This window comes from Podarcis vaucheri (assembly GCF_965113315.1).
Source record: "Podarcis vaucheri genome assembly, chromosome: 8".
In the NCBI taxonomy this organism is placed as follows: Eukaryota; Metazoa; Chordata; class Lepidosauria; order Squamata; family Lacertidae; genus Podarcis; species Podarcis vaucheri.
In genome coordinates, this window is record NC_138766.1 from 87,242,614 (window position 1) to 87,257,166 (window position 14,553).

At 43.4% G+C, this 14,553-nt stretch overlaps 1 protein-coding gene across 1 annotated transcript in view; it reads right to left on the minus strand.

Annotated features, from left to right (window-relative positions):
• The window catches only part of COL22A1 (collagen type XXII alpha 1 chain), a 188,294-nt gene that overhangs the window by 96,181 nt on the left and 77,560 nt on the right, over window positions 1–14,553 (minus strand). The window contains exons 11-12 of the mRNA XM_082235454.1: window positions 12,368–12,421; window positions 11,733–11,771 (exon numbers count right to left, since the gene is read on the minus strand). Of these exons, the coding sequence (XP_082091580.1) occupies window positions 11,733–11,771; window positions 12,368–12,421 (93 nt within the window). The remainder of the gene's footprint in view (window positions 1–11,732; window positions 11,772–12,367; window positions 12,422–14,553) is intronic.

Below are 14,553 nucleotides of genomic sequence, written 5' to 3' on the forward strand. Positions count from 1 at the left end.
CAGTTGGTCATTAATAATAATGATAATAATTGTTGCTATTATTATTATACCACACACATGCAGCCACTCTGGGTGGCTTCCAACAAAATATTAAAATACACTGGTCTGTTAAACATTAAAAGCTTCCCTAAACAGGGCTGCCTTCAGATGTCTTCTAAAAGTCTGGTAGTTGTTTTTCTCTGAAATCTGGTGGGAAAGCATTCCACAAGGCGTGTGCCACTGCCGAGAAGGCCCTCTGCCTGGTTCCCTGTAACTTGGCTTCTTGCAGCAAGGGAACCACCAGAAGGCCCTCAGCGCTGGACCTCAGTGTCCAGGCAGAATGATGGGGGTGGAGACGCTCCTTCAGATATACTGGATCGAGGCCATATAGGGCCATATAGTCACCAGTCTAGCTGCCGCATTTTGGCTTAGTTGTAGTTTCCGGGTCACCTTCAAAGGTAGCCCCACATAGAGCGCATTGCAGTAATCCAAGCGAGAGAGAACTAGAGCATGCACCACTCTGGCGAGACAGTCCACGGGCAAGTAGGGTCTCAGCCTGCGTACCAGATGGAGCTGGTAAACAGCTGCCCTGGACACAGAATTGACCCTTGCCTCCATGGACAGCTGTGAGTCCAAAATGACTCCCAAGCTGTGCACATTTCATACATGACAGCTCTTGAGGATATATTTGGAACTGTCGATAGCCTACTGGAGGTTAATTGCAGGTTTCTAGGCTATATTGAACCACAAAAGCCAAATTTGGCATACTAGCTGCAGAATAATTACAGCATATTGCAGGTAAGGACCAGAGCCCTCTATAATGTGTGACTGTATGAAGGGGCTGTGGCAGCAATCCTTAACAAGAAGCCAAAATTGTACATGATGTTAATTTCATGAATGCAATTAATGTACAAGGTTTTGGATATATAAATAGCTGTCACAAGGAAACCCGAACAGACTTTATTCCTTCACAATGTTGATGTTTTCACTTCCCCAAACAAGACTTGGTTGATTACATTGTTTTGAAGTCTCCTTTTCATTTAAATAAATAAATCACACTAACTACAATATATAGCAGATACTGAGACAAATAATGTAGTATTTGGTGGAAAGCAAACTGCAGCAGAATGGAAACAGTGCTGATTGTGAGGGATGTAGGTTGGAGCAGAAATTGCTGCTTTCTTGCATTCTTAAATGTAGGTAGCAGCTTCAGAGATGTCGTTTTGGTTGGAATCATCCATGGTCTAGAGCAGGCATGGCCAAACTTTGCCCTCCAGCTGTTTTGGAACTACAGTTCCCATCATCCCTGATCACTGGTCCTGTTACCTAGGGGTGATGGGAATTGTAGTCCCAAAACAGCTAGAGGGCAAAGTTTGGCCATGTCTGGTCTAGAGGCTGAAACTATTTGCTTTGCAAAAATCTTGCACATTAATAGCATTCATTTCATTAACATCACATCTAATAAACAACTTTATTTTTATCTGGGAATTATTGGAAGGTATGGATAAAGTTATTCACCTTCTCCTAGTAAATACAGATCAGGTCCATTGGTTACTATTTATGGATTAGGCCAAACGTTTCATAGTAAAACAATGGCACCCTTTAGAGTCATTAACTTATAACTGATCCCAAAGTTTCCTGCAGATTTCAAGTTCATGAAAGAGCCAATTCATCTCTCTCTCTCTCTCTCTCTCTCTCTCTCTCTCTCTCTCTCCTATATTAATTGCTTTCCTGTTTGCAAATGCACTATGCACTCAACAACAATTTGTTGATACCGCTGCAATAAACAGTTATGATGAATGTTCAAAGCTGCTACACGGGAGCTGCACAAATCATTGCCCTCTTGAAAACCCAGGTGCAGAAACCTATTAGGTTAATTAGATTAAAATGCTATTAGTATCTTGGCAAAGGCAGCGCCAAAGAGGGAGTTGACTTTCTACCAGGGGTGAAGTGATTCTTCACAACAAATTGTTGGCCTTGGAACATTTGTCAAAAATATGGGAGGAGGAGAGTCCAGCTTACCAACTGCACTTCATTCTAATTTAAACAATTAGGCAATACTGGTGCCATACAAGCTTCCATGCGAGGCCAATCAGTAGAAGAAAATGAGATAAATAGAAAACAGAGATTGTTAAAGAGAAGAACAATTCTTATGACCCTGGGATTCATGCTGATACACAAGTTTACAGAGTATTAATAACTGTAGGGTGTATATGTATTCTTATGAATTATGGTGATAGAGGAGACTCTTGAGAGTCCCATGGACTGCAAGAAGATCAAACACATCCATTCTGAAGGAAATCAGCCCTGAGTGCTCACTGGAAGGACAGATCATGAAGCTGAGGCTCCAGTACTTTGGCCACCTCATGAGAAGAGAAGACTCCCTGGAAAAGACCCTGATGTTGGGAAAGATTGAGGGCACAAGGAGAAGGGGACGACAGAGGATGAGATGGTTGGACAGTGTTCTCAAATCTACAAACATGAGTCTGACCAAACTGCAGGAGGCAGTGGAAGACAGGAGTGCCTGGCGTGCTCTGGTCCATGGGGTCACGAAGAGTCGGACACGACTAAACAACTAAACAACAACAACTAAAAAATAAAGTGTTATCTATTAGGATGGCATGTGCTTTTTTCAGATCGATATGCCGTCAGGGTCCCAATGTCAGATTCTCAGGCCGCAGTCAGAGGTAACTGGCCACACTCAGGCATTCGGCTTGAGATCCTAGTTGACCTCCCCGTCTGCGTCTCCCGGCAGGATACAGGCAAGGTCACCAATCGGCGATCCCACTCAGCGTGAGAGGGACACACCTCTCCCCCTCCTCCCTGCTTCCCTCAGGGAGGGGGGAAAGAGACAGACAGAAATCTATTTACATGTCTTTATTTCTGTCATTGCAGCAGTACAGAGAAACGTGTCTGCACTCTCCAGTCTCCAACAGTAGAGTGAGATAAACTCCACCCCTGTACTTCCAGTACAGGTCAGATGACACTCTGAGCTAACATCCGGTGATCAGTACAGTGAATAGACTGCCCCTTCATTCCCATGGTACAGTCCCAAACATCAACATCCTGTTTTGCATTCCAGACACCTGCAGCTCGCTCTTGCATTGGTGCTTTTTCCTGACACCCAATGCATAGCACAGCTACCATTTTCTTGTTCTCTTCTGCCAGTGCTTCCGTGTATTTTCTCCCTCTGTGGTCCAGTGTTTGTACACGAAGCACTGAAATGGCTGCCGCTTAGGCTTATGGGAAGAGCCATCTTCCTTCTCCCAAGGGCATTCTCAGTTATGTTTTTAAAGACCTCAGCAGCTGGCAGAGGCTCAGCTTTTTAACATTTTAAAGGAGAACTAGAAGGCAGCCCTCTGAGCTGTAGCTGAAGAGCTGTAGCTCTGTAGTGAAACATCTGCTTTGTTTGCAAAAGGTCCCAAATTTAATCCTGGGTCTCTCTGAGTAGGGCAGGGAAAAGCTCCTGTCTGAAACTCTAGACAGCCACTGTCAGTCAGATGGACCATTGATCTGCCATAATAATAATAATAATAATAATAATAATAATAACAACAATAATAATTTATTATTTATACCCCACCCATCTTGCTGGGCTTCCCCAGCCACTCTGGGTGGCTTCCAACAAAATATTAAAATACAGTACATGGCATTCATTGCTAGCAGTCATCAATAGCTTTATCCTCCATTAATATCCCCAAGGCACGGGCCATCTTGAAGGAAATACAGTGGTACCTCGGGTTAAGTACTTAATTCGTTCCGGAGGTCTGTACTTAACCTGAAACTGTTCTTAACCTGAAGCACCACTTTAGCTAATGGGGCCTCCTGCTGCTGCCGTGCCGCCGGAGCACAATTTCTGTTCTGATCCTGAAGCAAAGTTCTTAACCTGAAGCACTGTTTCTGGGTTAGCGGAGTCTGTAACCTGAAGCATATGTAACCTGAAGTGTATGTAACCCGAGGTACCACTGTAATTCCATAGCTTAACTATGTGCTCCATGAAAAAATACTTTATTTTTGTCTCTCCTGAATCTCTCATCCTTTGACTTTATTGGATGGCTCTGGGTTCTAGTAAGAAAAGACGGGAAGAAAACCTCTCTCTCCACTTCCTCCAATTTCAATAGGGGCCTTCTGAAGATCTGATAAACCCTCCTGTCTTTGTCGCCTGCCTCGTGGCTTCTCAAAATGCTCCTCACTCAACAAGAATCGTGTGCTTGTTGTCATCAAAATTATTTTCCAGCTTCTCACAGTTCGGGCAGCTTTTATCTGCATTCCTTTTCCAATGCTTTTTAGATATTCCTGGGTTGTCTTCCATCCCAGATCACTCCCTTTGCTGCCCAAGATTCTGCTTTGGAAGCCTGGGGGTATTCTGGAATGAGTCCTGATGAACAAGGACTCTGAGGAACTGTGATGGGGGGGGGGGGAAGAAAACAGGATCTTCCCTTTTTTGATTCTCTCAGTTTCTTATTTCCCCAGTCTTCAGTCCAGTTCTCCATATTTCCAATTCAGTTTGTGATTTTTTAAAGAGAAGGTCCTCATGGAATATATGTTTCCTTTTCTATGTGCTTCCCAGAGCGCACGCTTTTTCTCTGTGCTATAAATTCTGTGTATAAAAAAACCTAGGATTTCCAATGGACCCTGAGCATCAACAGGAGCTGTGAACTGCTGCAGATTTACACTTACAATCCCTTTTCAAAATAAAAAAATCCTTCCAGTAGCACCTTAAAGACCAACTAAGTTAGTTCTTGGTATGAGCTTTCGTGTGCATGCACACTTCTTCAGATACACTGAAACAGAAGTTGCCAGATCCTTCTATATAGTGAGAAGGTGGGGAGGGGTATTACTCAGAAGGGTGGTGGGAATGGGAGATTGGCAGATAGCTGAGATGAGCCTGTTGACGACTCTTAACGACTGCAATAGGTCTTACAGGAAAAGGCAAGGGGTGAGAAGGTGAGAAATGGCTTAGTCATGTATAATGAGATAAGAATCCAATGTCTTTGTTCAGACCAGGTCTCTCCATGGTTTTAAGTTTGGTAATGAGTTGCAATTCAGCAGCTTCTCTTTCCAGTCTATTTCTGAAATTCCTTTGTAGTAAATCAGCTACTTTGAGATCTTGTATAGAATGTCCTGGGAGACTGAAGTGTTCTCCTACTGGTTTCTCTGTTTTGTGATTCTTGATTTCTGAGTTAGAAATCATCCTTCCCTGTCCAGCTGCTAGATAGGGGAGGAACAATGCTGAATCTAAATTTATTACCCTCACCATTCCACCTCTTTAGTAATATTGGGGATTCATGGCCAGACCCTCGCTCCAGATTAGGTTCAGTTCCTTAAAAGAAAAGAAAGTTCTTCCCAAATTGATTCATGTACCTGAACTTTAGACAAAATTTCAAACCACCCAGATAATCGCTTGAAAGGTCCATACGAAAAAGATTTTTGCAGAGCCAAAGCAGCCAGCAGGTGTCAGTGCAGCCCCAGAAAGGATTTTCATCCTTACTGGCGAAGCAGTAAAGCAGAAATAGAGACAGCTGCGCTGTTCTCCAAAGTGATGCAAAGCAAAATAAAACTGCAGGCGAGCAAGCCCTGCGATTCCTGCGGTGCTGAGAGTTCGGCTGCTGAGATGCACAATTATGCGGTCTTGAAACAATTATGTACTCATTATTCTGGGTCACAGAAGCCAGTGAATAAAACTAAAACTAAAGCCCTGTAATTACAGCATTTAAAAAAAAAAAAAAATCAACCAAAGCTCATTTCTTTTATCTAAGTATGAAACTGTGACTTCTGAGTATGTGAGTTCTTCTGAAAACTTGAAGACTTGCTAGAGAGGGCAGAGTTTTCTTATTGCAATGTCGTGACACAGGAATTTACCTGTATACAACTCCCTGGTCTAAAGATGGAAGCTGTGGGAGATAGAGATCCATGATTGGCTCAGAAAAAGATGAAATGCAGATACTGTCAAATACATCCAACCTGCCCATTGCAACACATGCCACATTCACACCATCCATTAGTACTACGACACCAGTTTAAACTGTCATGATGTTGTTGTTGTTGTTTAGTCGTTTAGTCATGTCTGACTCTTCGTGACCCCATGGACCAGAGCACGCCAGGCACTTCTGTCTTCCACTGCCTCCCACAGTTTGGTCAAACTCATGCTGGTAGCTTCGCGAACACTATCCAACCATCTCATCCTCTGCCGTCCCCTTCTCCTTGTGCCCTCCATCTTTCCCAGCATCAGGGTCTTTTCCAGGGAGTCTTCTCTTCTCATGAGGTGGCCAAAGTCTTGGAGCCTCAGTTTCAGGATCTGTCCTTCCAGTGAGCACTCAGGGCTGATTTCCTTAAGAATGGATAGATTTGTTCTTCTTGCAGTCCATGGGGCTCTCAAGAGTCTCCTCCAGCACCATAATTCAAAAGCATCAGTTATTATGCGATCAGCCTTCTTTATGGTCCAGCTCTCACTTCCATACATCACTACTGGGAAAACCATAGCTTTTACTATACAGACCTTTGTTGGCAAGGTGATGTCTCAACTGTCATGGCTTCCCTCAAAGAATGCTGGGAGCTGTAGTTTGTTAAGGGCACTGAGGGTTGTTAGAAGACTTCCCAATTCAACTCGCAGATCTATCATTCCCAGAGTAATATATCAAACAGTCCCTCTTCAGAGGGAACTCTGGGGACTGCAGCTCTGTGATGGTATATGGATATTGGATGAAATGGGCTTTGGCCCTGTCCAAGCGGAATTCTTCCCATGGTCACATGAGCTGATCTGAGCTGAAGGGCCCTAAAGTCTGTTGCTTGCCTTGATGATGTGTTGAGGAGAACGATTGCCTCAAAAAGCCCTCCATATATGGGTGCAGGTCCCAGAAATATAATGAAAGGAGACTGGTCCTAATTTAATCACGGGTTCAAAACATATTTATCCATTATTTACACATTTTTCCTCCAGTGAAAGCCTTCACCTGGTTTAGAATACCACAGATTCATTAACTTAATATATGCTATCACAATATGCGCTCTCTCTCTCTCTCTCTCTCTCTCTCTCCATTGCATCTAAAAAGAGGATACAACAGAAACAATAGAAGAAAATCCTCATTATATATCTCACTGCCCCATTTCTGAAGATGCTAGGCAAAAGCGTATTGCAAAGATGAAATAACAACTTACTTGCCAATAGTAATAAGGGATAATGTAGCTAATTTTTCTACGGCAGCCCAAGATATTTTATGACGTGCACGTCGTAGACTGCAAATTGGATTTCTGATGTTTTACTATTGTTGTAGCTCCGTGATTTCTGACATGTTAATTCTTGCCATGCTTGAAATTGATGGCCCTAATTTGTATCTCGAACTCTGTTATGGCCTATGGCTAAAACAGATAAAATGGAACAGAACTGAAATACGTGTGCCCCCACTGTTTTAATTTGCTGGATGAGGGGATAGGGGAGCAGCAGAAGGGGATATATCTGGGCACCCACACATTTGACTCTAAGAAGTCAATTATTCAACAAATTCCAGAAATTCGCTGTCATATATTCATGGAGAAGCCTATGATAATCATTCATAAAGATGACACAGAGAGATGGGACCTCGCTTTCCCCTCTTCTCAAACAATTGTGTTATTGCTGCTGTCATTTTAAGCCAGGGTTAGCCAAAGCGGTTCTCCTCCAGATGTTGTTGGTCAATTGTCAGGGATCCATCAACATCTGGAGGTTACCAGGTTCTCCACTCCTAGTGTAAACAGTGAGGACAGAGAAGCAAAGCGTTTCCTTTTCAAACATCAGCCATCACAACTTCCTGGGTCCCCTTTGCTACCAGGCTGATGGTAGTAGCTGCCCAAATGTCAAAGGTGGAAGAAGGTTTCAGAGGGCAATGCTACTTTCAGAACTATTTCCAAGGTGAGAACCTTCTCTGTTGTTATGCTACAAGTGCTGCCGCGCCAAGCAATGAACAGATCTTTCATAGAATCATAGAATCATAGAATCATAGAGTTGGAAGAGACCACAAGGGCCATCGAGTCCAACCCCCTGCCAAGCAGGAAACACCATCAGAGCACTCCTGACATATGGTTGTCAAGCCTCTGCTTAAAGACCTCCAAAGTAGGAGACTCCACCACACTCCTTGGCAGCAAATTCCACTGTCGAACAGCTCTTACTGTCAGGAAGTTCTTCCTAATGTTTAGGTGGAATCTTCTTTCTTGTAGTTTGGATCCATTGCTCCGTGTCCGCTTCTCCGGAGCAGCAGAAAACAACCTTTCTCCCTCCTCTATGTGACATCCTTTTATATATTTGAACATGGCTATCATATCACCCCTTAACCTGGCATCCATCTGTTTTGGGAGACAATAGAGGGGTGTGCCTTTTGGGAGTGAACTCTTAGAAGGCTGCAACATTCGCTGTGGCTGTAGAGACTGATATGGGAGAGACATGTTTTGTTGCAGCTGGGGCAGATGAAGGCATCTGGTTGTGCTGCTAAAGATCAGTTTCATTCTGTGCTCTTCCCCACAGCCATTCCTTCTTTGCTCACTGCTGTGGCTGCACGATTTGACTGCCTGTCTCCAAGCACTGTGGTCATCTGCAAGCAATTCCCACATGGGGGGAGATTGATGTTGCCAGCCTCTATGTCACATTTGAGGACATGACGTGGGTGGCGCTGTGGGTTAAACCACAGAGCCTAGGGCTTGCTGATCAGAAGGTCGGCAGTTCGAATCCCCGCGACAGGGTGAGCTCCTGTTGCTCAGTCCTTGCTCCTGCCAACCTAGCAGTTCGAAAGCACGTTAAAGTGCAAGTAGATAAATAGGTACCACTCCGGTGGGAAGGTAAACAGCGTTTCTGTGCGCTGCTCAGGTTCGCCAGAAGCGACTTAGTCATGCTGGCCACATGACCCGGAAGCTGTTCGCCGGCTCCCTCGGCCAGTAAAGCAAAATGAGCGCCGCTACCTCAGAGTCGGCCATGACTGGACCTAATGGTCAGGGGCCCTTTACCTTTACCTTGTAACACAGAGTTGGTCTGCCAATGGGCCTGATCCTGAAGCCAGCCTCCTATAGAGCACATCCTTGGGGATCCTGCCATCTTCCATTCTGTGGACATGACCAACCAGCATACTTGTCACTGAGACAGGATTTTGCTGGGAATGTGGGCTGGGAGAGCACAACTTTGTTTGAGACTCTGTCCTGCCACGTGATTATTCATAAACCTATCCCAGTGCATGTTCACATGACTCTGTAAATATATACATGGAATATACATTTATTTTGAATTATGGTGCTGGAGGAGACGCTTGAGAGTCCTATGGATACTGAAGATCAAACTTATCCATTCTTAAGGAAATCAGCCCTGAGTGCTCACCGGAAGAACAGATCCTGAAGCTGAGGCTCCAATACTTTGGCCACCTCATGAGAAGAGAAGATTCCCTGGAAAAGACCCTGATGTTGGGGAAAATGGAGGGCACAAGGAGAAGGGGACGACAGAGGACGAGATGGTTGGACAGTGTTCTTGAAGCTACCAGCATGAGTTTGACCAAACTGTGGAAGGCAATGGAAGACAGGAGTGCCTGACATGCTCTGGTTCATGGGGTCATGAAGAGTCGGACACGACTAAATGACTAAACAACAACAACAACTATCCATTTAAATATATACTTCAATGCAGTGTTGAATATATTGTCTCTTAAAATATACCTTTCCATTTTTTTCTCCGAAGACACCATTTTAGATACATTTCTTATTTTTTTAAAAAAATGAGCCAAGAACTATGTTTTAAATTTTGGTGCAAATTCTGATAGATGCATTCCCATTTATTTTCAAAGGCTGAAATGTTCTGATCATCCTCATGCTGCCATCAGGCTAAGAAGAAGCATGGATGGTGCAGCTCCTTTTGGGTCTAGGTTCAGAAAGAAGTCCTATAATCCAGAACTTATTCCCCACAGTTGTCAGAGCTGACAAAGAAGGGGTGATATTGAGAGGAAGAAGCTATCTGTCCTCTGTACTTAGAAGGGAACAAACAGCAGATCACTGAAGTCCAAACTTCAGGAAACATCTTTTGCTGCATCTGGTAGCTAGGGTTTTGGTGGGCTGGTTCATTTTCTCTTTTTTATTATTTGATTTTAATTCATTTTATAACATCATACATTAAACCAAACAAAAAAGACATGGTTCATTTTCTCAGCAACCTTAGCTGCTACTTCAAAAAAACTTCAAAGGAATTTCAAGGGAAGACCAGAGTGTTCCTTCAACACCAGCAACTTTTCTTGGGGCCTTTTGTGTATCTCTAGAATGTCAAAGAAAGCCTTTTCCCCCAAAGCAATAAATAAATAAAAACACCCACACCTGATGTCAGAACCAAAGAACAGGTCAATAGCATTAGGTGGCAATTCAGCCAGAGAGAGCGTGAGAGCAAGTCTGTAATACAGCTGCAGCTGAACGCTCCACAGATCCAAAATCCCTCAGTTCTTTTTCTAAGCAAAAATAAAACAATAACTGTGCTTGGCACAAGCACACATGTGTGCTGATGCCAAACCTGTCAGACAGAAGTTGGCAAGATGTGGCCAGCAGCTGCATATCTTCTGAAGTGCTCCCTTGGGTGATGGAGAGCTGTCCCAGGAACTTTCTAGCTGCAAAAGGACTAAAACAACACATCTGGATGCTCATAAATCAGATCAATTGTTGCCTTCACCCTCTTTGGTGCCCATTTGATGCTATTTTGTACAGATGCAGCAGACAAAACCTCATACAGTACTTAGTCTTTGCCAGTTTTTGATGTAATCTGATTAACAGCCCAGGTTTTGAAATACTGTGTGTGTTTAAACTAATCGGGAGAAATAAGGGAACTCTGCCCACACAGAGGACCTTCAAACCTCCCAGCTGATCCCAATAGGTGCCTAAGAAACTCTTGTACTACCACCCAGGCTTCCTCTAAAACAAGACAGTTTACACCTAGTGCCATGGTGGGCAGACCTCAAGGGTTCAATCTAGGTTAATTTCAATATGAAGGGACCCAATTAGGGATGGAGTAGAAATTCTATTTTGTTTGCTTTTGAAATGAAGTTACCCAGTAAGCAACACACAAGCTTGAATGCCAGCTATCAGTCAAAATTTATGCTTCTCTGAATTTTGTGACACAGTTCTCCAACCACACACACACACACAGAAGGACAAAAGTATATATATTAAGGGAACATGGGCATACAAATGCCTATTCATGAAAATGACAAGTAACAACAATGCATTGCATTAGGGGAAATCATTTGCAAAAATGTGTGAATTAGGTAAAATTTCATACACACATGGGAGAAATCTAACATAAAATCGTATTTAGTGTCAAAAATTCTGGTGCTCATAAGATTGTTGTGGAGAGAAAATGAGACTTGGAGCAACATGGATGCTCCTTGGAGAAAGGGGGTGATATACCGTATTTTTTGCTCTATAAGACTCACTTTTTCTCTCCTAAAAAGTAAGGGGAAATGTGTGTGCATCCTATGGAGCGAATGCAGGCTGCACAGCTATCCCAGAAGCCAGAACAGCAAGAGGGATTGCTGCTTTCACTGCGCAGCAATCCCTCTTGCTGTTCTGGCTTCTGAGACTCAGAATATTTTTTTTCTTGTTTTCCTCCTCCAAAAACTAGGTGTGTCTTGTGGTCTGGTGCGTCTTATAGAGCAAAAAAATACGGTAATAATAATAATAATAATAATAATAATAATAATAATAATAATATAATTGCACTGTTAATATTTTTAGAGTTTACCCAGCTTTGAGTATGACCATACCTTTTCTCCTTTCTGTGCCCAGCCGTCTCCTCCTCCACCCTAAATGGAGAGAATAAATCTACAGTTAACACAGTAACTATAGCACAAGAATTCTCACAAATCTCACAGTGAGCTATCACTACCAATGGATGTTCTGAGAGCAGCTAAGAGAAAAGCAATGATAATGACAGTTGATCTCAAACATGAGTAGCCCAATGGTAAAGGAAGGTATAGGAGAAGCAGTCCTTGATGGAACATGATGGGACTCAGTAGCTGAGTGACCCTAGAAGTCACAGCATGGGATTTCTTTCACTGTAGGTATAAATTAAGAATCCAGTAGATGAGATCTGAAAGCAAAGTTACTGCCGCATAGCAGTGGTTGAACTGCAGAACAATTATTTCAAGTGCATGCAGTCATTTTCAAACCTTGTGTACTTTGGTTCCTCTTTTTTATTGTTGGATAGCTCTTCAGAGTCCTGCATCTATAATTCACAGATAAAACTTTAAGTCCTGGGTCCAGAATCCAGTTACAAGTAAGTCAACCAGGTGTTATTTGTGATCCCTAGTTTAGTATTACATGCCTATTGTTGTTAGCACATGGTTAGAACAGGGAAGGAAACAATCCAGAATGTCTGAGCTCTGATCAATGTTCTTACTGGTTCTCCTCTTTCTCCCTTTGGGCCAGGAAGTCCAGTTGGTCCAATTTCTCCCTTGACAAAAAAAAGAACAAGTGTTAGCCCAAGAGTACAAGATGCAAAAAGATCCCCACCCCTGACTTTTATTAGACCAATTAGTAGGGACATCTGAGAATTTCATCAGAATGGGGGAAAGTCTCAGAAATTGTGTTAGCTTGTGTCTCCATCTGCAAACAGGAATGGAAATCGGATAGGTAAATATGGTCTGTATTGCCTGCCATCCTTTTTCAGTCTGCAATTTGCTGCCATTATTTTTGGCAGTATATCATTTGTACATTCATCCTCCCCATTGTGAGAACATGATTCTGGAACAGGTGGGCCTTTGGCTGGGCTTTTTTGCATCTTCTTATGTTCTTATGATGTCAGACAGAAGCTGCCTTAGAGCAGTATCAGTCTGTATATCAACCCAGTCCTGTCTACTCTGACTGGCAGAAGCTTTCTAGAGTCTCAAATGGTGGTATTTCACAGAGCTACTAACCAATCTTTGAAACGGCAGACGTCAGGAAGAGAACTTGGATTTTATGCGCGAAAACATGTGCTCTACCACTGAGCTGCAGTTCCTCAACATGTTGTGTGCAATACTCAAAAGTGTGGGCATACGTGCATAAAATTATTGGTTCCAAAGTGGGCCCTTTAACAATGTAACAGAGAAAGCATGTGATGCAACAGGAAAATAAAAGTGCATTTCTCTGCTTCCTGTTCCATTTGCAACCTGCAAAACTGGTTGCAAAAAAGCCGATCACCCACAGCAAGTCTCTCTATTATTATTTTTAAAAAAATCCAGGTTGCTCATAGAAAAGAAAAAGTAATGTCAGAAGGTCTCTTTTTTCCCAATTTTTAAAAGAAGGCTTTTTACATCAGTGTCAAGAGGAACCACTCAATGCTGCTAAACAGAGATGTAGGCGGATAATCCACTCTGTGAGCTAAGCAGGAATCAGCATTCATCTCTTGGACCATTTTAGAGGAGAGATGGGGCATCCTAAATATAATCAGCTTCTAAAAGGCTCGCTTCCATCCCAGGCGCCCCGATAAAGAATTCCATTTCACTTATATTAAACTGATACATTAGCATTTCTAGAGGCCATTGCTGGATCCATACACTTGGGGAAATGGCAGCCATTTAAAATGCACCCTGCTCTATTGCTGCCAGCCCCTGGTTCGGCTCTTACTGTAATTTCTCATGTCATTGTGCAAAGGGACTCTCATCGGTTAAACTGTCACTGATTAAAATGGGAAGCTTCTATTTATAGAGCCAGAGAAATGCAAGGCCCAGTCCCGTGGCTGCTTTAAATGGAAATGGGGACGGTGGAAACAAAGCTGCAGCTCTATACCGCTTTAAACCAATGGATAACCTTGCTTCTAAAAAGTGCATTCTCCCTCTTCTTTTGCCAACCAGCAAAAAGAGGATGCCTAACTCTTTAGCTGGAGAAGCATTTCATGTTATAAGAAAAGCAAGCCTTCATTTTCTCTCTATCATTCTGTGACATCCAGTGAGACGTATGGAGTGTTAGAGAAGAAGAAGAAGAGTTTGGAGTTGATATCCCGCTTTATCCCTACCTGAAGGAGTCTCAAAGCGCCTAATGTTCTCCTTTCCCTTCCTACCCCACAACAAACACTCTGTGAGGTGAGTGGGGCTGAGAGACTTCAGAGAAGTGTGACTAGCCCAAGATCACCCAGCAGCTGCATGTGGAGGAGCGGGGAAGCGAACCCGGTTCACCAGATTACGAGTCTACCGCTCTTAACCACTACACCACACTGGCTCTAGTACCTCTGGTGGGGGACACATCATGAAATACCTGGGGTATTTCATCCACCATTGGTCCCCACCCTGTACTCAGCTCTCTCTTCGACTGGCCAGCTAAACAAGGTGAGGGAAGCCAATGGATCTCAAGTTCTTGGTGAGTTAGGGACTTCCACTGCATGCAAAGACAGTCTCTGGCAGACTGAGCGGACGGCACCGATATTTAGTCCAACGGCCAAGAAATCTGTTTCTGCCCATGCTATAGAAGGAAGTGGAGGACAGATGGGGCTTGACAACATGGGAAGGTAGCCCATCTAGGAGAAGGAAAACTTGGATCCTAAACCTCCACTGCATTGCCGTATATCTCCAGGAGAAGAAAAAGCCCTAAGAGGTTTGGATAGTGCCT